The following is a 22,147-nucleotide window of genomic DNA, read 5'->3' as shown; positions in this document are numbered from 1 at the left end:
TGCAAAACTGCGATGCAAACAGTTTTTAAATATGCGAGTCATGTAATCTGCAGCTGGACTTTACTGCCAGGATAATGCCATGCTGTTTAGACTTATGACGTAAACAAACATATTCCTGCAAAATTTTAACTGCATTTGTTATTAAATTTTAATATCGCAATCGCGATACTTTGCATTTTCAAATTGGTCGAATATCGACATATTTTTGCGCACATTTGTAATAGAATTGCAGCTAGTTGCATTATTTAGATTCGCTCATTCACATAAATCCTTCTAATCCGGGACTCCAAAATTGAATCCAAGCTAGAGTCAATTTGTGACAAGAAGTCGATTTATTACGCGGTAAAGGTGTGTTCATGCTACTCAGTGTATTTCCAAAAAATAGTATGAATGGAAAAAAATTACTTTCTAAAAACAAGCTTTTGGTGGGATTACTGATAAAAAATAATTTCTGCAGATGATAAAACTTTCCTTCTTCCTTAGTTTCCTACTTTAAAGTTGTGTTTAAACTGAATGCATGTCGGAACAGCGTAACGTAAGCTTTGTAACAGCAAACATTGTTAGAAGTTTCAGTGAATTAGTCTTGCATGCAAAAAGCAAGGAACAAGACAAAGCTGCAAGCACCTCCACATATGACACACCCACAAATGTGAACCCAAGAGGACACGAAAACCAAACCTATCTTTACCTTAGTGCATATCCTTCTCCAAAGCTGTTGAATATCATTACTTTGGAGTAAACCCCAGGATTTTCCTCTCTTTAACTGCTCCAGCATATTTCTCTTGTCATTTTAAACCTCTGCTAAAGTTACCGCCTGAAGACAGAAAAGCTCAAAATGAGAGATTTCAAGGTCGTATTCATCCTGGATCTAATGCAGCTTTATCCCTGCTACATACTCCTCAAAGCACGATGTCTAATCGCCTAAACCTTTGACGTGGCTGATCCATGCATGCAACCACTGTACTGAAAATCTACGCAAGTAAGGCAGAGTTACTGTAGTTACAAGAGGAGCTAGAACCAAGAGGATGTACAGCTCTGACTCATCTCTATAGCAGTGCCAGTAGGACGGAGAGAAACACAGAAAGACAGACAGAGGAACAACTGTGGTGGTTGCTGTAGAAAAGCACAAGAAGGTAAGCAAAGGTAGAAAATGCAGGGAAACCTCAAGAGAAACCAAGCGGAGAGGAGAAACTAGTTAAAAGGTAAAACTGATGAGCAGGAATTTGTGCTGGCTTCATCATAGCGGAGTACTAACAGGTAAGAACACACATTCAGACATGCACGTACATATTACACTGTGACTTCACTGCAAGTCTCAAAAAGCCTTGTTGGTGTCCGTTGCTGCCAGGCTAAGCACCACGCTTTAACAGACCAACAGCTCTTCGTCGTCTCGTCTCTTCCTGTCTTCCTCCAATGCCCCGCTCACGCTATAATCCTCCCCATCTCTCTTTTTTTTTTTCCAAAAGTCTCGTGTTGTCCAGCGCCTCTCTCGTTGCAGTCCGTTTAGTGAAAGCAGAATTGCACAGAAGCACAGAAGAAGTAGAAGGAGGGCGTGGTTTGTCGTTTTTCTGCAAGTACAGGCTGTTTCACGGGTGTCTGGATCGGTCGAGAGGGACGGAACGGGCTGCTGACTGGAAACTAGTGGGGCAGCGGGACCAGGATATCCACGTAGTTGATGGGGAAGAAGCCCGACTGGCCGTTGATCATGCCCTCGTACCAATTCTCGTCGATCTGATTGGTCAGAGTGATGATGTCGCCCTCCTTGAAGCCCAGCTCGCCCTCGTTCTCTGGCTCGAAGTCGTAGAGTGCTCGACAGCAGGGCTGGTCCATCGGTGCTAAGGTCAAAAAATAGGGGCTGATTAATGAGCCGCTGATCAATCAGACCAATCAGACAGAGAACAACACATAGATGTTACAAAATCCAGCTTTCACATATAATTTTATCAAAATCTAGAACAAATTATGTCTTTCTTATTAGGTTTTGGGGCGACTGGGATAACAAAAAGGAAAGACACAAAGTTTAAATGATGAAAACTTTAGGTAATAGAAATGCACCTTATTAAAGTTTATATCTAGCTAGCTAAATTAGCTCTATTTATGCAAGTTATGGTACAAAGGCCAAGTTTGGAAAAGTATTTTTATTTCTCTTGTTTTCATTTTAACTCTTTACTGCTTAGTTAATCTCAAAAATGTAATAGCGGTAAAAAAGATTACAAAGTTTTTAAAATTTAGTTATATTGTCTAATTGACAAAAATCTTAAAATCTTTAAGTTCAATTCTTACTCCTTCATTCATAAAGGAAATTTTATAAATATCTGTTTGATTAGATGTTGTTTGGATCATTTTGACGTAGAAAAAAGCTGCTTAAAGGTTTAAAAACTCCTGTTTCTACAGTCAAAATTTCAGCCTTGAACTTTAATTAATGTAGGAACAATTTCAGCAAACAAAGGAGAAAACCAATCATCAGTGTCAGGTAGAGGCCACAGCAGTCACCTCTAATGCTTCTTGCTATTCTGTGCACACCAGGGGTCTGCAACCTTCAAAATAAGCATTTTCCCCTGAGTCCAGCTAATATAAAGGCGATTAGATCACCAAATATAACAATGCTTCCTGATAAAAGACACTTTATTGTTAAACATCTGCTATAGGAAATGCATTTGTTCTTTAAAAAAACAAACATCTTATTTATATTTTTAGGTTTTACAATTCAGGAAGAACAAACAGCTTTTAGGAAATGTGCAAAGCTGTGTAAAACAAAACTGTTTCCAAACCTGTAATGAGTAAAAAAAAATATGTTTAAACATATTATTGTTTTTTATTTAAATATCACTTTGCTGTGGAAATTCAATGCAATTATTGTTTCAAAAACTGCTAATGGATCTTAAACTGCCACATGTCATTATACCATATTCAAAACTATTACCTGGTTCATTTTTATATGTGATGCACTGTAAAGTGCCTTGAGATGACATGTGTTGTGAATTTGCACTATATAAATAAACTGAATTGAATTGCATGAAGAGCCATTGTTGAAGTTAAAAAAAGACCAGGGTTGCAGACGCCTGTTTTACACCCTTACATTCCTCTCTGCTTGTATTTTCAGAGAGATTCTTTTATTTTGAAGGTCCGGAAAGTAAAAGAACATATCTTTGGTTGCAATGATATTTTTTATGTGAAAGTGTTATAAAAACTAGATCTTAGAAAGAAAAAAACTTCCGAATTTTTCACAGGAGATGAAGCCTGTTGGGCTTTGAATAAATCTTACAGATCATCTTTTTCAATGTTTTGAAGTGAAATCATTCTAAGGGAGCTCTAGTTCACTCCAATAATTCAAAAAGCCAATCATACAGATATATAAATAATTTACTTTAATAACAGAAAGTTGTCTTATAATAATTTTTCTTCTATTTGTTTCTACACTTGAGCTTGTGATTTGGTATTTTTGTATTTATCTTTGTTTTTCATTTTTCTTCTTAGTTATTACAAGTCAAATTGGATTATTTTGTTTTGAAGTCTGCCTTGTCAGATTATATCTATAAAAGAGATTACATATATTAAAATGTATTGGAAATAAACTTGAGCTCTCACCATGAGATAAATAGGGAAATAAATACGGCCGCATTTTAAGGTAATATTGCAAAATGGATGGAAATATCTTTAGTAAAATACATATTTTTTGCTATTGCCAAAAATATTAATAAGCAGCTCAGGTTTAATTAAATGAAACAGTTTCAGTCTGCCCCCTGCTGTCAGAAACTAGTACCTGCAGCGTCTTTTCCAATTTTGGTCAATTTTAACTATAATTAATAATAAAATTGAACATTAGTGATCTCAGATTAGAGAGATTTACCTCTGAATTTAACCCATCCCATTGGGGAGCAGTGGGCTGCCATTGTGCGGCACCCAGGGAGCAGTGTGGGGTTGAAGGGTCTTGCTCAGAGAGCTAGAGTGGCAGTCTGTGGGAGTGGAGCTCAAACTACCAACCTCAGGATTCCATGATTTATGCCCTAACCACTAGGCAACCCTCCCCTAAGTAAAAGATGGCCACTCGGTGGCAAATTCACTATTTTGTTAAAAGTGATAAAAAAATCAATGAAAATGTATAAATGTTGTGATTTTATGTTTAAATTGTAATTTAACCCTGTGAATCCACAGAGGTACCATAGCAGGTACCTCTGGTGTTTACTATAAAACATCCCTTCTTCACCACTGTTTACCACATGTTCCTTGTTGAACTTTTCTGCGACTGATTTGGGGTTGGCCTAAAGCTGCATAATACCACAGCAGATGGATATATTTCCCTCTCCTACCTGGTGATTTTCCTGGAGACTTGGCTGAGAGGATCCCGCCATTGTGGCTCTCGCTGGGGGGCAGAAGCTCCAGGGTCATTTTGGGCTTTGGGGTGTACTCCTTCCTGGGTTTACTGGACACCTCTTTTATCCTGAAGAACAAAAACAGTTAAGTTGATGTATCCTTCCTGGCTTATTTCTGTTCTGAGGTAGGAGGACGGATCGATACCTGTCCTCCATCTTGCTGGAGAGCTGTTGGAGGATTTCTGAAGAGCGGCTGTGGTATTCCAACTGGGCCTGGACCAGTGCTGCCAGCTGGCTCACCTGCTCTATCTGCAGCACACACACACACAGGCTGTTATTGCTCTCAAGCTGGGCCTGAGTCTGGTTTGGTAGCACAGAGCAAACAGGCTTTTGTTTCCTCACTGCTCCAGTAAAAAAATACAAATCTGGATAGAAATGTGGAGCCGACAGAAAATGAGACCTCTGACAAATAAACACATTTAAAATGTCTAAAATGGTTTTAGTTGTTGAGGATTTTGAGTTTTCTTTCAGATTCAAGGTTATTATTCTTATTTATCAAAACACTTTCTGTACTTTTAATGGAAAACTGTGCCGAGAGGAATCATCTAAAAGGTAGTTCTCTTAAAAAAAGGAGGTCTTTTAGGGTGACACATCATTCATTCCTGCTTAATTAAAAATAATTTGGCATAAAAAGGCAAGTTTCCATTAAATTTTCAAACATCTCCAACAGCAATTGTACTTAAATTCTTAAAAATATCTCATCTGTTGATCTCAGTGTGATTAAAAATGACCAGAAATTATTAAAATGCAGCAGGAAGTGATGAAAAAAGAAAGTAAAATATATATATAAAAAAAGAAGAATGATAAAAAACATAAATATAAACTAAAAATATAAAAAGTTACTGTAATACTTTAAATAAATATAATCGTTGAAAAATCTGTACAAATAAGTAAAGATACTTAAACAATGTGAAATTTAATAAGGTACAAATAATTTGAAATTATTGAAGTAAATGGAAAATGGAAATAAAACAAAAACACATGATTTTGTTATGTTACTAATTATGTAACTAATTATTTGACCAAACAAAAACAAAAACTCAGGCAACAATAAAAGTTAAATAGAACACATAAGAAAAATGTTTAAAATGTTTAAACAATATTAGTAAAAGAAAGTGAAAATATTCTGAAAATAGGTCTAAATAAGTACATTTCCCCCCATTTTATTAGACTTTTATTCATTCAAATAGAGTTGAACCTTTATTTATAGGGGGAGTCTCCTTAAAACTAATTTATATCGTATCCTAAACCTTTAAATTTATTTGAATCTTCCTATAAATGAGGATTTAATCAATTTGAGCAGAGATCTCAGTAGGTCCCATGAGTAGCTGCCATTTCTCTTACATCGCTCTCCAGCAGGTTGAACATGCTCTGCTCAGCGATCTCTTTGCTCTCGTCAAACTTCTCCAGCGCCTGTTTGATCTCGTCATCCTGGACTTTCCCCTGACGTTTCTTCTTGTAGTCGAAGTCCAGGCGACGGCCCTCCATCTTCTTCAGATGATGCTGCGAGGGCGGAGCAGATTTCAGATATAAGTCTAAGATGATACCAGGAACTGGGAAGATCCTTCTTCTTCGGTAATGGAGCCTCTTTGCAGACGTCGACTCACCTGGATCTCCTTCAGATCTTTGTCGTGGAGGTTCTGCAGCGGGTCGATGAAGTTCTGTTTGACCTCCATGTCCAGAGCATCTTTCACCTCCCCGAGCTCCTTCATGGCCTCGCCGGCGTCGATCAGCGCAAGTCCTGAAGGAAACAGAAAATGTACGATTACAGTTGGACTCCTCAGTTAACAGGGATGTTCTTCTTGAAGTCTTTTGGTTCATTGACCATAAAAGGCCTGTAGGGGGCGACACAGAGCTCTCATCACTGAATGTCTCATGGAAATCTAAACATGGAAATCTAAATAAAAGAGCTTTAATGCTTTAATGCATCATGTTTAGTCTATAATCTCTTAGTGCAACATTTAGTTCCTGCTAGTACAGACAAGAAAGCTTTTATTTTGAAGGAGTACTGGAGAGAACTGAAGTAAATATGTTTCTATTCAACCGCTGATCTTTCTAATAAAAAGTTCCCAAGCTTAAAAAGACATTAGGATGGAAACTTATCCTCATTTGACACTTTTTAAGGCCTTTAATAGAACAAGCTGTGCTTCTCACGCCTAAAGTAAAAAACACCTCAGCTTTGCATCAACAGGAAGTTCCAACTTACCAAAGCATGACTCTTCGCCCAAGTCCCGCCCGAACCTCAGCATGGCGTCTCCCAGAATGCTCTCAGCCTGCGGGTAACCGGGGCCCTTTTCCTGCCCGCGGATCTTTGACATGGTGTTGATCATACTCAGCTTGGCTCTGGATGCTGAAAGCGAGCAGAGCGTATGGTCATCAGCACAGACAGCCATGTTTTTATCCTGCAGCAGCTATAGGAGTGTTAATTATACCTGGGTTTGGCTGGAGGTACTCTGTAGTTTTGGTCATGATGTCCAGCACCGCTCTGCTGGTGATGTCCACCTTCTGCATGAGCCAAAGAATCAGAAACAGGTAAACGCATCATAGGTTAGAACAAAGAGCAATAACACTGCTGAGATAAAACCTTCACAGAATTAAAAAAAGAGTGAATCTTAATCAGAACAGCAAAAACACTTTCTTTTATTTCAGTCTATTCATATATTATTAGCCAGGGGGAACATATTGTGTCCCTGTTGTGTACACTGGAAAAATGTTCTAGAAGTAAGTAAAAATATCTTAAATTAAGTGTATTTATCCTTCATTTGAGTAGATAAATGAGATAGTTTGCCAATGGAATGAGTATTTTTACTCTTAAAATAAGATAATTAGATAATATGCACTTAAAAGAAGACAATGCAACTGTGTTTTCTTACTTTAGGTGTAAATAGTCTGTTCCATTGGCGTAATGTCTCTTTTACCTCCTCAATCCAAGAACAGATGCACTTATTTTAAGAACAAATTACTTATCCAGATTTAATATTTTTTTCAGTGATGCATTTTTCATTTCAATGTTCACTAATTGTTTTCTACCAAAGGACTACCGTTAGAGTAGTCCTTTGGTTAGAGTAGTCCTACCGTTAGAGCCAGCTGAAGCCAAAGAGCATATTTTGTTGAGTTTCTATAATCAATTATGCAGAAAAGTTCAAAAATAAATGTTTTAAATAGTGTGTGGAAAAATGAAATGGAACAAAAAATAATAATAAAAAACTATCACTAAAACTAATAAAAAAACATACAAATCAGAACTTTATTGAATAACAGTAACCCCCCTCCATACAAATAATATACACTATATTGCCAAAAGTATTTGCTCACCCATCCAAATTATTGGAATCAGGTGTTCCAATCACTTCCATGGCCACAGGTGTATAAATTCAAGCACCTAGGCATGCAGACTGTTTTTACAAACATTTGTGAAAGAATGGGTCGCTCTCAGGAGCTCAGTGAATTCCAGCGTGGAACTGTGATAGGATGCCACCTGTGCAACAAATCCAGTCGTGAAATTTCCTCGCTCCTAAATATTCCACAGTCAACTGTCAGCTGTATTATAAGAAAATGGAAGTGTTTGGGAACGACAGCAACTCAGCCACGAAGTGGTAGGCCACGTAAACTGACGGAGCGGGGTCAGCGGATGCTGACGCGCATAGTGCGAAGAGGTCGCCAACTTTCTGCAGAGTCAATCACTACAGACCTCCAAACTTCATGTGGCCTTCAGATTAGCTCAAGAACAGTGCGCAGAGAGCTTCATGGAATGGGTTTCCATGGTCGAGCAGCTGCATCCAAGCCATACATCACCAAGTGCAATGCAAAGCGTCGGATGCGGTGGTGTAAAGCACGCCGCCACTGGACTCTAGAGCAGTGGAGACGCGTTCTCTGGAGTGACGAATCGCGCTTCTCCATCTGGCAATCTGATGGACGGGTCTGGGTTTGGCGGTTGCCAGGACAACGGTACTTGTCTGACTGCATTGTGCCAAGTGTAAAGTTTGGTGGAGGGGGGATTATGGTGTGGGGTTGTTTTTCAGGAGCTGGGCTTGGCCCCTTAGTTCCAGTGAAAGGAACTCTGAATGCTTCAGCATCCCAAGACATTTTGGACAATTCCATGCTCCCAACTTTGTGGGAACAGTTTGGAGCTGGCCCCTTCCTCTTCCAACATGACTGTGCACCAGTGCACAAAGCAAGGTCCATAAAGACATGGATGACAGAGTCTGGTGTGGATGAACTTGACTGGCCTGCACAGAGTCCTGACCTCAACCCGATAGAACACCTTTGGGATGAATTAGAGCGGAGACTGAGAGCCAGGCCTTCTCGTCCAACATCAGTGTGCGACCTCACAAATGCGCTTCTGGAAGAATGGTCAAAAATTCCCATAAACACACTCCTAAACCTTGTGGACAGCCTTCCCAGAAGAGTTGAAGCTGTTCTAGCTGCAAAGGGTGGACCGACGTCATATTGAACCCTATGGATTAGGAACGGGATGTCACTTAAGCTCATATGTGAGTCAAGGCAGGTGAGCAAATACTTTTGGCAATATAGTGTATATATATATATATATATATATATATATATATATATATATATATATATATATATATATATATATATAAATTAGAACTGAATAAAAAAACAATAAACTAAACTACAAAAAAAGGTTGAAAATATTATAACCTTGGAGAGAACTTAAAAAAAGAAGTTCATTTCTTACTAACTGAAGTAAAGCAGCAGGTGTTTCTGTCTTTTGAAGTATTTCCATGCACTTTGTTTTTTTATCGCACTATAAGACAAACAGTGTATTCTTCAGCTACCTTTTCCATTTCTTTGAAGTCATCGTCTAGTTTGGTTCCTTCTGCTCCTCCAACTTTCTCGCTGACTTTCTGTGTTTAAAAGCAGACAGATAGAGAGAACTAGTAAATATCCTCCTTCAAACCATCCATGTTCTGAGTGCTTATGGATGAAAACCAGCGAGAGCTGCAGCAGGATTAAAGCACAGAGGAGAGGAGCTGCTGCTGAAGAGGAAAATGGAAATAAAGGAGGTGATGAGACTACTTATGCAGAGAAAAGACAAAAACAGCAAAAAATAGGCTTCCAACATACATCAAAGAGATTTGTGTTTATTATAAGGCTTCTAGTCTTTAATAATGGAGTTTGGTAATAATAGCTTCTGTAATATGTTCTAAAAGATGTAATAATAACAGGGCAGAAAACCTTAATATATTCGATTAAAATCATCCAAATTCTATCTCTGCTATCCTAAATCTTTATAATCACCCAAAACCACTAATATACTCCCTATGACGGTAACATCACCATTATTTCTCTCTAATTTCTCTGTTACTCTGAATATAAAATCATTACAGGATCATTCTTATCTTGTTTTTATCCGTTTTGAAATCATAAAATGAGCAGTTTATATTTATCTTCATCCTCCGTCATTGAAGGCCAGGCTGCTGAATTTCAGCCTTATCCTCTTTTCATCTCATGTTTCAAAGAAAATCAATTTTAAACAGAAGAATCATTCATGGATTAAATGCCTCAATGAACAGCAGCAGTGAGCGATCATCCCTCATTCTAACAGCTTCGGATGGACAGATAAATATATTCCAGAATTTAAATGGGGTTTTCTTTTCCACCCAACAGAAGCAAAGAGAGTCAGATATTTATTTTAAGCTAAACTTTCCTTAAACTGGAACATTTCTGAACGCTGTTTTCAACTGTGTTTTAAAGGTTAAGCTCTCCCGTTTCCCAAAAATCTCTCCCAAGTAGAAGATTCATTAAAAAAAAGAAAAAAGTTTAATCCTTTTTCGCTGAGTTTATATTTCCTGTTTATAGATCAGCATCAACATGTAACCTTACATTGATGATTCTGAATCCAGATTAAACCCTCATGTAACGGTATTAGAAATAAAGTGATTTTTGTATAAAATTTTAATATTCTGCACACTTAAAATCTGCAAGGTTTGAAACGGCTGCCATGTTCGTTTTAGTTGTTTACACAGAATGTTGTGAGAGGTCATAACCTTCACTGCAAAACTGATTTTAAATATCCTGAGCTATCTCTATAGTTATGCTGCTATAGGCTTAGACTGCTGGAGGACATAGGGACCACTTTTCATCATTCTGCTTCATTCTATCTTTATTTATCAAATTTGGAACAATCTCCTTCGGTCAGATGGGATCAAGGTAGAGATATTTGGGCATAAAGCACAGCATAAAACCAAACAAAATATCAGTATGAATACTGATTAAGCAAGACGATGGAGGGTTGATGATGTGGGCTGGTTTTATAGGCACAGTTATTGTGTCAACGTTGAAGTTCTCGAGAATCAAATCTGAGACCAATGGTCTAAGATCTAAACTAAGACCCAACTGGATAATTTACTGAGCAATGATCCTGAACACAACAGCAAACATACAGTAGAATAGAACACAGAATAGAGGGATTGTGTTTGAATGGCCTAGTCAAAGTACAGACATCAACTTAATTGAAATGCTGGGAGATGAAGAGAGCTTTTCTGAAATAAATCTCTGAAAACCTCTGAGAACTAAAGCAATATTGAAAGGAAGAGAGGATTAAAATTACTCTATAACACTGTGAGATTATAATAAAGTAGGAAAAAATGGGATTTAAAGCTGCTAAATGTTGATTTAAAGCATTTGGATAATTCTTTTCCTCACAGAACATCTCTATTTTGGTTTTTGATTCAGGTAAATAAACCAGTTTGACTCTGACTAAAATATTTAATTCAAATTAAGATTTCCATGCATAGGTAAAATATTGGTATAAATAAAATCTGTTGCTATCCGAACAGGGCGAGCTTCATGGGTTAGGATCATAGAATTTACACTTCCCTTTGCTGCAGAGCATTTACACCAATGATGCTGCTGGTTCATCACTCCTTTCATTCAGCTCAGTTGGTCACTGTGGGAGCAGGAAGTGCTGCAGTGACAACATTCGATTTGCAATGGCTTCAGGTTGCAGTGAAAGGAGAGCGAGCCATCGGTCGCCCACGCTTCATTCATACAAACTACAGCAGTAAACAGGAGCATGAAGGCTACACATGATGCCGGCTGGAGACAGCTGGACTCAATATATACCAGAGGCACTGTGACCTGAGCAAGAATTTATAGTACTACTGGAAAAATCAAGGTTTATAGATCAATGGAGGAAGTGTAACCAGATGGATGTGAAACCTGTAGGATATTAGAGGATTTTAAGAGTCATCCATCTTTAATATCCCAAGAATTTCGGCAGGAAATGCAAACCGAGTCATATTTCCTGCAGCGTCTCAGAAAACCTTTTATGGTCCGTTTGTCCGATTTGGATCTACCTGAATCGTAACCATTCAGGTTGAATCAGTTTTATCAGTCTAATAAAGTCAAATACAATAACGCAGGTAATGTTCTTCCATTACCGTTACTGAAGTTTAATGATTGCAAAGACTGGTTAATTATAAGGAGAGAAATAAATTAAAATAGACAGTTCATACAGCCCCTAAAACCAAAAACAACTGATGTGAAACGTGTTTAAATGTTCATGTCTGGGATTTAAGGCAGCTGCTTCTATTGAATGAACATCTACCCAAACACTGGCACACCTTAACCTAGGAGTTCCTGACCACAGGCTTTGTTTAAAGCTGCTCCGATGGACAAAATATAACGGATAAACACAGACGATACTGTTTCTAGGATTTTTTAGAAAAAAAACAGTCCAATTAGGAAATTTAAAACGATATGAAATCAAGGCAGGAAGCAAACGTGTGAGGGACCAACAGATGGGGATGCAGTTACCATGGAGACAAGGATGTAAAAGATCTCTCTAATGTTTCCAGGAAACAAACACTGAGACAGACCTATAAAAGTATCTTCCTCAGCCTGAGTCCTGGGAGGTGTGTGTGTGTTAAAGCCTTACATAACTCAGTCTCTCAGCAGTTTTCTTCATTTACCTCCCTTTGGTTAGACGGCTATCTAAAGTGGGTTTGTCTGGTTTTTACTGCAGATAATATATAAAACAGGCGGTTCAGATGTTTGAAAGATAAACCATACGGAGAAGTTACAGGCAGCAGGAAGTAGCCAAAAGACAGCAGGCAAAGCATTTTAGCTCAAACAAAAAGGAAGAAATCATGAAGAAGTTTTAAGGAGCAATAAGTAGTACTGAAACACAGTGTTTCCAGTCAGAACAACACAAAAAAAAAGCTCTCACATTTAAAGAGTGCTGTAGGATGAGACAATTTAGATGTTCTGGAAACCCTTGTGAAGGATTGAGGCTTCTTAGACCAGGGTTTCAGGGGGTGATTAAAAACAAGTCATTAAATTATTATTTTTTTTAATTAAGGCCCTAATTGGCATTAAAATCGTTTATAAAAACAATTTCATCAGATATTATTATATTATATTATATCGCAATATGTTTGCGCAGAACTGCTTTGGTTCGATCGTAAAGCTGTATGCCCGGAAAAGAAGCTGGAGAGAGAATAGGAAAATGCTCATTTCAACAAAAGTGTCTGGAAAACGATATAATAATATGTAATTTTAAATATATACATAGGAGAGTAACACACTTGTTGACATGGGCGTAGGTTTGCATAGGGACCATAGGGACATGTCCCTACCAAAATCTTGGCCCGACTTTTTTTGTCCCTACCAATAAATGTGAATAACATGTTAATAGTTTACAGCGTTGTTGCAGCAGTCACTTCTTTTCTCACCACTTGTAGTTAATATTTTAAATGCTCAGTGTCTCTTATAGTTCCCGCGCCCATGTAAATACAATAAATCTATTTGCAATCCCTTGAATATGTTATTTTGCTTTTTTTTTTTACAATACAGAGAATATCAGCATATCAAATAAAAAAAATAAGAGTAGGTTTTACCTCTGTTTAACTCTGCACAATACTATTTCTTCAAAAGAAAACGCAGGATAAATCCACATACAGACATATTTAGACTACCGTATATTTGGTTAAAAAGGCACGTATTTACCTTCAGACTTAGTCACTGGTAAGTTCAAATGTAACCCTTTTCAAAGTGTAAGGTTCTCTCAATTTTACATTATTTCGAGCCACTGATGCTTCAAACATTGATAAACAGCATCTTATGTGTGTAGTGCTTATAAAATTTGCATAAATGTAGCAAAAAATACTTTTTTAAAAAAAATGAAATTCTTTTTAAAATGAAATGCGCCCTGATGCTCACGTCAAGCATAAAAAAAATGCATAGGACCAATGACATCAGACCAATTCAACTTAAGACCAGTAGTGTCCCTGCCAAAGTTGAGATTAAACCTACACCCTTGCTTGTTGATGGCATTAATATTATCTATTAGAGCTTTAAAAAGCATTAAATTAGAGTAAATCATTCCTGTATAAACCCTGTATACTCTTTTTGCCATCACAAAGTACCAAATGGTGCCCTCTGTTTTAGCAACACTGGGGACTCCCATATGATTGTAGTAAATGGAAGTAAATTCAAGCTGAGTAGTTTCACACCGAACCTCTGGGTTAAATAGAATAAAAACTTGACTATGACTTTGTTGTTTGTTTGTTACGTCCATCCCAGGTGGAAATTTAGAACGATTATGATTAATATTACAGCAAACTTATAACGTAGTGCTGATTTAAAGTAACTTGGATTTAAACTTCTGTAAAGATTGAAGAAACTCTGTGCATAAACCGGCTAATCTGAGTTAAATCCAAAGTAAAGTTAAAAGCTAATGGACTTGTTCCAATTGGTTCTTTATTGCCCAAAGTCAAGCAAAAACCTAAAAATAATTAGACTGAAGGCTAATTATAGTCAAACACTTATGACCATGAAATTAACCACTGTCAAACAAGAAAACAGAAAGTAAACCTTTCTGCTATTTGGAGTCCCAAATCAAGCTAAAGGTATCTATCAGGGTAAATATGCTGTTTAATCCTTATCAAACAGTCATGTTCATGGCTAATCTGAAACCAGAAACAATCAGAGTGAGATTACGGCTAACTAGAGTTTTATGCTCATCTCTGATTGCTGTCAGTTTTAGTATCATTTTTTTCAATTACATCAAATTTTTAGTATATCTTTTTGCTAGTTCCCAGGTAAATTAGAGTATTGTGTATATAAAGGTATTTCCATGTTGATTTTTCCAATAATTGTGCTGTTGGTTGGCTTATTTTAATGGCCAAAACCTCTTATCTATCTTATCTTATCTAATCTAATCTTATGCATTGTGTTTTCTCTGTTGGCCAAATAATTGGAGTTTGCTTTAGAAAGCAGCAAACCTCATCATCCTACTTTCCACACGGTGGAAGTTCCTGTTATTCAAGAAAGCACACAACTGGCTGACATCTTGTAGCAACAGGTGAGGGAAGGGGAGACGGTAATTTGCACCAGGTAAAAGTTCACACCATCTTAAATACAACTTGCACAGTTTAACTTAAATCAGTGAAAAATGATCTAAGAAGGCTCTACTTTAAGTTGGTTCATATTAAACCTCAACTTCATACATTAAAGTCTGTGGCTGCAGTGAGATGAAGTATAGAAAAAGCTCAATAAAGATGGAAAAAGTAAACCAACCATCTTTTAAAAGAAGCAATAAGGACCTCATCTCTCCTGCTCCACGGTTTCTCGCTCTTATAGGACTCACTGCCTCTGGAGTATTTACTCTTCTATCTTTCCTCTCTCGCTCACTTGTCCTTTTAGTTCTCATCTTACGTCCACACTCTTTGCTGAGTCACTTCCACTGAGGCCTGTAGGAATATTAGTTTAATTACAACACTGTCGCCGCAAAGAGCTGGCAGCGGGGAAGCCAAATGTCAGAGGTCGTGGCATCCTGACAACAGATGGAGGAGATGGCCCCCTGCTCTCCAGCAGACATTCATCTTCAGAGTAGAATTAGGCTATCAAGAGCAGAGCTTGGCAGCTGGAGACGCTTCATCTATCAGCTTGAGCGGCAGCCAAAAGCACCCAGACGTTATCTTGAAGTAGAGAAAGGGCTGGATTTGATGGGCAGTTTAGGCCGTTTATCCATAGACTGATATGTTTAGGTTGTTACAGTGTTTGAACAGCGGTGCAGGTCAGGGTTTCTGCCTTTAAGCTGCACACTCTCACCTTTATTCAGTAAGAAATATAGTTTTTAATCGAATCACTGGACTGACACTTGATGTTATCACAGAAAACATCTAAAATAACTATATCTATTTAATTTAATCACAATGTCTAGGCCAGGGGTCGCCTGCAGGCACCAAGGGGCCTGCAGGCACCCCATGTAGTGACTTCAGCGTCCCCTGAAAACAGAATAACTCACCAGTGGGCTAAGTATGACAGTTCATTTTATTCTGCTGCTCTTCTTTTGCAGTCATTTATAAAAAAAATTGATCATGTAGATCAGGGGTCACCTGCATGGTGCCCGCAGGCACCAAGGGGCCCTCAAGGACAACAAGGGGTGCCCTTAGAGTCTTCTGAAAATAGAACAACTCAACAGTGAGCTACGTTTGAAATTTCCGTTTATTCTGGTACTCTTCTTTTTTTAATAGGGTTATAGAATATTTCATTGTTTAATCATATATGGCATTTAAGAATTTATAGAGATTTCAAAATGAAAATGTATAATAAAAATAATAATGAAAAATAAATATAAATTTAAAGAAACGATAAAGATATGTTTATGATGTATGAAGTTTAGGTGAACGTTGACCCTTGCAATTCATAGGTCAGTATTGGTAGCCCTTCCTGTGACTCAGTGCCCCTGAATTAGCCCTCAGCTGTAGAAAGGTTGGTGACCGCTGATGTAGAACATCTATAGAGATTTCAAAAGGACAATATCTAAAAGAAAAATATGTTTATTACGTTTGAAGTTTAGGCAAACACTGACTCCTCATGTTCATAGGTCAGTAGGTCTTCCTATGACTCATAAATAGGCCTTAAAAAGGTTGGCCCCTGCCGGTCTAGGCACTTTTAATCTGAGGATTGTTACTTATGAACTCTTAAAAGAAAGAAATCAATAGTGAAAAAGATTCTGCTTTTCAGTTAAGGCAGATTTCTTGAGTTAGAAAACATTTTTTAACCTATTTATCCAAATCTGCAGTTAGAGCAAATAAAAGTTGTGTATCTGAGACAAAGAAGACCAGAAAAGGACCAAAATCAACTGTGAAACACCCAGAGGAAGCTGTAAGGTACGTTAATAAATCTTTAAAGCTGCAGAACTGCGGCCATTTAGCCATACTAACCACTAGACATGCTAACAAGCTGTTTGTGAGTCATGCAGTGAAAAAGCCTAGTCTGTCCTATGATCACGGGTGGAAATGCGTGGCATTAGCTCAACATCAGAGAGACTACACCTAGGACTGTGTAACTTGGTTTAGATAAGAGTTAGACTGAGATTTCTACAAGGACAGGTATACAGTGAACCCTCGTTTATCGCGGGGGTTACGTTCCAAAAAGAACCCGCGATAGGTGAAATCCGTGAAGTAGAAACCTTTATTTTTTTTTACAGTTATTATACAATGAAATACTCAATACAACATTGAAATCAAGGAACAAAAACTTCTTACAGGCCCAAGCATTTGTTTAACAAATAAAAGTACGGTATAGACGTTGTTGTCTTTTTTTTTTATTATTATTTTTTTTATTTTTATTTTTTTTTTACAAATAACTACTGTACTGTAGGCCTACTGTAAAATAATATAGTTATAAATAAATAAGTAATAATTTTAATCATCTATACAAAATGAAGGGTTAATATTGCGGGGATCAGCACCGCCCCGCCGTGACGGATTAGAATGGGAGAAAATGAAAAATGATTATGAAAAAAAATACAAAGTAAAGTAGGCCAAATAGTGACTGACGTCACTATACTCAAAAAAGTATCGATACTGAAACGTTGTATCCGGATACAATACTCCTTTTTGAAAGTATCGATACAGTGCCACCACCAGTGGCACCTAAGCAGTCATTCATCTAAAGTGCAGAATAGAGGACAATGCACTTTCTGAACACTGTGTGATTGAATAATTCTACGCACTTTTCAGTTTCACACTTTTTTCTGTAACAGGTGCAGCTGCTTTGAATTATTTTTATTTCTTAACCGGTTTGGCTAGTGTCATTGTTATGTGTGCAAAGCATAGCCAAGGAAGGAACACTTCATTTTAATTTTATAAGTTTTTTATCAAGCTTGCTTAATATTGTGCACAGCATACAACCTCAAAATATTGTTCTTATTTTTTATTGTATTTATTTATTGTATTTTATTTATTAATGAAAATATTTCTGTAGAGTCTTTGTTTTTATCCTTGTGGTATCGAAAATGGTATCGAGTATTGAATATTTTCCTTAGTATCGGTATCGAGTTGAAAAGTTTAGGATTCGTGACAACCCTAAGTTCTTCGCAAACTTTTTAAGAGACCGGCCTTCTCCACTTAACAAGAAAAGATGCACATGCACAACCCTGTATCCGCACCCGAGGGAACGTCTGTTAAACGCGTGTGAAAGCGTCCACGAGTCCATTTCTCCACGTGCACGCTCTGTTTAAAAGTTGCTTGCATCACTCATACAAGCTGACTTCACTCAATATACAAAAAGTTTTTCTGAACAGGATTACCAACTATAGCTCTAACAGCAAAGCAAGTACAGAGGATGCAGTGCAGACGCAGTCAAGTCATGAGTTTTTGCGCTGCTTAAGTCTAAAGACTTTATTTTGAAATTTCGTTTAAAACAGCACTAGACAATTTAATTCTTTTGAAGTGCAGCCTTGAAAACAGCAATAAATACATAAAAAAGTAATATAAGCATATGACTGTATACAGTTCTGACTTTTTTTTTTTAAAAGGCCTATAAACATTCTGCAACACAAGAGGAATTACTTCTCTCTTCCGAAGACGAAGTAGGAAATGTCTTGACCAGAAAGAACTTCCTGCCACCTTGGAGAAAAGAACAAATTACTCTGTTCCTGTGGAGTATGCACAGGTCTCAAAGCCACCAAAATAGACACTTGTAATTACATTTTGGTACCTGGCATGTGAGTTTAAGATGAAATATACTGATTTAAAAATATTCTAGGTGGACTGAGGCCCCTCAGAGCTTTAAGAGGTAAAGCAGAAAGCAAAAGTAAAATAAAAACAACAAAAAAATAAAAACAAGTAATTTCCTTATTTGTCATACTTGTCTATAAAGAAAAGTTCTTTTAAATATCACAGACAGGCTATTGGAAGAAGCAGTTAAGAAACAAAAGCATCATTAAAACATCCCAAATGTGAGGTAAAAAGCAGCCAGAACACTTCAGTCATCCAATAAATGTCCTGCTGTAAAGTCAATTATAGTTTATTAGAACAGGGGAATATCTACAGCCTGCCATTCACTATTAAACAGCTGCACTTTCAGATAACAAGTTACAGCTCCATCGTTTCCAGTCGTCTCTTTCTTCCCATCTGGAATGATTTTATTGCCCGTAATGCCAATTCCTTTGTGTTACAGCCAGGTTTCATAGTCTGCTCCATTTATTTCAACAGCAGGAGGGACGGTTGCATCATCTTTTATTCAGGAAAAAACCTGCACTCGTTCTCGGTTAGATGCACAACCAAAAACCTGAACAACTGCAGCTTTAATTAGCCGAGAAAATATGATTTGTCTTGTGGATAGCTGCTCCTCAGAGGGAAAACGTGAGGGCCAGCAGTCACTCAATTACCCGGCTGAGAGAGAACGGAGCGCCGGCTCGGCTGATGGACCGGCCAGTAAATCAGACTGAAAGATTTTAGCCAGGGAGGGGTGGAGGTTTTGATTTTATGACATTTTGGGTAAAAAAAAAAAAATCTATGGAAAAGGGATAAACTAACTCAAGAGACAGAGAGGGAAATAAATATATGAACCTTTTTACGTTGTTCAACCAGCATTTTCATAGGCAGAGCCTGAAACTGACAGGAATGTGTCACATTCTGGATGATTATAAGCTGTCATGATTAATGGTTAGCATTTTATTTTTAAAGGTAGTAGGTGGAGATTGCTGGAAGAAAGTGACGTCCTGCAGGTTTTACAGGGAGAAAATGTGAAAAAGATGTTCTGTAAAATATATATTTGAGAAAAAAATACCAAAAATATTAGCTAGATTTTGACACAAGACATGGTGCTTAAGTTTCACACAGCTCTGGACATGGTCCTGAAAAAACACCCTCCTTACTATGAAACATGGTGATGACAGCATCATGCTGTGGGGTTATGTTCTTCAACAGGGTAGACAAAAAGTCGCAACTTGAAATCACAGGTTCGGATGAGATTTACTATCAAAGTATTTATTCATCCTAGGGATGCACGATATAATCGTCCCCCCATCGGTATCGGCCTGTATCGGCCTTAAAACTGAATATCGGACATCGGCCACCCCACTGATATTTAACCTGATATTTGATCAGCTTCTGAGTTTCTAAAGTCTAAAAAAAATAAATAAAATACTACTTCTTCTTCTTCCTCAAAAACTTATTTTTTACAGACTTAAAAACTTCTAAAGACGAGGGAAAAAATATTGATACATTAAAATATCCCAATATCTTCATATGCTGATATATTGCCTTTTAAAAACACCATATCAATCTCTTTTACTAATGAAATATTGCTATATGTCATCGTTATGCTACGAAATTCCCCGAAAATTCACGAGATTTTGCCATATTTTTATATGTTGATATATTGACGCGGTATCAATCTATTTTACTAACAAAATCTCACAAGAATTTGCAAAATATCACGAGAGTTTGTAACAGAACGATGAAATTTCACGAGATTTTGATAGTAAAATAGATCGATACCGTGTTTTTAAAAATCTATTTGATATCAGCGTATGAAAATATATTTGAGTATATTATTTTTCAAAGTGTCAGAAATGGAGAACAAAACTGCTATTTTCAATGACTACTTATTTTTGTCCAGCTTTAACATCAGTATCAATATCGGTTATCGGCTACATGAGTTTTAAAATATCGGCATATCGGATATCGGCCAAAATCCCAATATCGTGCATCCCTAGTTCATCCCTTAGAAAAGCCCAGTCAGATCTCAGCCTCTAGCTTAGATGGGTAGAGTATCTGAAATATTTACTCAAGTACGAGTAGCTGTCGTGGTCTTGGTTCTGTTAAGTTGTCTGTGTTTTCAGTTTCATGTTGATCCTTGGTTTTCTTTGTTTTCTAGCTTTATTTGTTTTATATATATATATATATATATTTGAGTTCTTAGGTGTTCCCCTCTGGTGTTGGTCTCCTTTTCCCTAGCTCCTTCTAGATGCCTCTGTTCACACGTGCTCCCAATCAGCTCATTAGTCCTGTCTTTGTTCAGTCTCCCATAAATACTCTCCCTCTGCAGTTCTTTGCATGTTTTCCCTGATGTCTCCATGGTTCTGGTTTGTTTAGCATTTTTATGTTGGATTTTTGGATTTCCTGTAAGAACTCCATTAAAACTACAAGAACTCACCTCTGCCTCCCTGCCTCTGGGTCCTCAAAACCGCAACCAAACCCTGACAGTAGCACTAGCTTACATCTTGTTTTACCAAAGTAAAAGTAGGAAGTAGTAATCTGAGAAATTACTCAAGAGGAAAAACATACTGCATAAAATAGCTTTTCGGGGACCTTAAAATTGTTGACTGGTAGATTTCTGATGTAATCAGACATAGAGTGATGTGCACATTCTGGTATGTTGAATGAATGAATAGGAATTTATTTTGGACAATTTCAGACAGACCATTTGGCAAACAACAATAAATTAACCAAATACACACAAAAAGACTAGTTAACATCAACCAAACACTTATTTCCAAACTTACTAAATTCACCTGAACATAAACAGAAACAAACCCTCCACCTGATAAACCTGTTGGTAAAGACAGCCAGAAAACTAACATTGATTAATGTAAATTGTCTGAAAAGGGGTACGATGAAGTAAAAATTATTCATGTTAAAGTCAAAAACAAAATAAATGAATCTGAATATATAAACATGATTCTAAAATAACAAATTTTAGACAGTTTTCCTACATACGCTGGTTAAAATTCGTAGTCATCCAGGTCATAGTCATAAAAAAAAAAAAAAGAAAATTAAAAACAATCTACTGGACTTTGTTTCCAACTTTAAAGACGTTTTTCTTCCCATCCAGGAAGCTTTTTCAACTCAAAATATCAGGAATAGAGTTGAGTTCAAGGTTTTGCAGTAGCCCAAAAAGGCCTTTTTTAAACAAAAAACTTGGATGGGAAGCGAAACGTCTTCAAACTTGGAAACAAAGTCCAGTAGATTGTTTTTAATTTTTTTTTTTTTGGAATTTCCCAACATAAACTTGTGAATCATTACATTTTGTATGTCAGGAAAAGACTTCCAGCTATAATATCACCTGTTTGCTGTATTTCCACCTGATCTCTAAGTAAGAGTAGCAATCATTTCATAAATACCTTACTTTAGTAAAAAGTACATAGTTTGCTGAAGTAATATTTAAGTTACTCAAGTTAAAGGTAACTGATTAAATGTAACTAGTAAGTAAGTATTTTTTTCCTAAAAATAAGTAGGGAAGCACGATATTTGGATTTTGGCCGATATCCGATATGTCGATATTTTAAAACTCATGTAGCCGATAACCGATATCGATAACGATGTTAAAGCTGGACAAAAATAAGTAGTCATTGAAAATAGCAGTTTTGTTATCCATTTCTGACACTATGAAAAATAATATACTCAAATATATTTTCATATGCTGATATCAAACGCGAACGATAAAAACGCAGTATCGAGCTACTTTACTTTCAAAATCTCGTGAAATTTCATCGTTCTGTTACA

At 37.0% G+C, this 22,147-nt stretch overlaps 1 protein-coding gene across 1 annotated transcript in view; it reads right to left on the bottom strand.

The window, feature by feature from the left end:
* Positions 1 to 487: 487 nt before the first annotated feature.
* LOC119798705 (endophilin-A1-like) overlaps positions 488 to 22,147 on the bottom strand; it is a 55,206-nt gene continuing 33,546 nt past the window's right edge. Inside the window, exons 2-9 of the mRNA XM_038308271.1 lie at positions 9,176 to 9,244; positions 6,806 to 6,878; positions 6,580 to 6,723; positions 5,981 to 6,114; positions 5,718 to 5,876; positions 4,519 to 4,622; positions 4,311 to 4,441; positions 488 to 1,835 (exon numbers count right to left, since the gene is read on the bottom strand). Coding sequence (XP_038164199.1) covers positions 1,639 to 1,835; positions 4,311 to 4,441; positions 4,519 to 4,622; positions 5,718 to 5,876; positions 5,981 to 6,114; positions 6,580 to 6,723; positions 6,806 to 6,878; positions 9,176 to 9,244 — 1,011 coding nt within the window. The 3' untranslated portion in view covers positions 488 to 1,638. The remainder of the gene's footprint in view (positions 1,836 to 4,310; positions 4,442 to 4,518; positions 4,623 to 5,717; positions 5,877 to 5,980; positions 6,115 to 6,579; positions 6,724 to 6,805; positions 6,879 to 9,175; positions 9,245 to 22,147) is intronic.

This window comes from Cyprinodon tularosa, unplaced genomic scaffold (genome assembly GCF_016077235.1).
Source record: "Cyprinodon tularosa strain WSP-4 unplaced genomic scaffold, ASM1607723v1 ctg633, whole genome shotgun sequence".
Classification (NCBI taxonomy): Eukaryota; Metazoa; Chordata; class Actinopteri; order Cyprinodontiformes; family Cyprinodontidae; genus Cyprinodon; species Cyprinodon tularosa.
The sequence above is the reverse complement of the archived record's forward strand: the minus strand, read 5'-3'. Positions and strand labels throughout refer to the sequence as shown.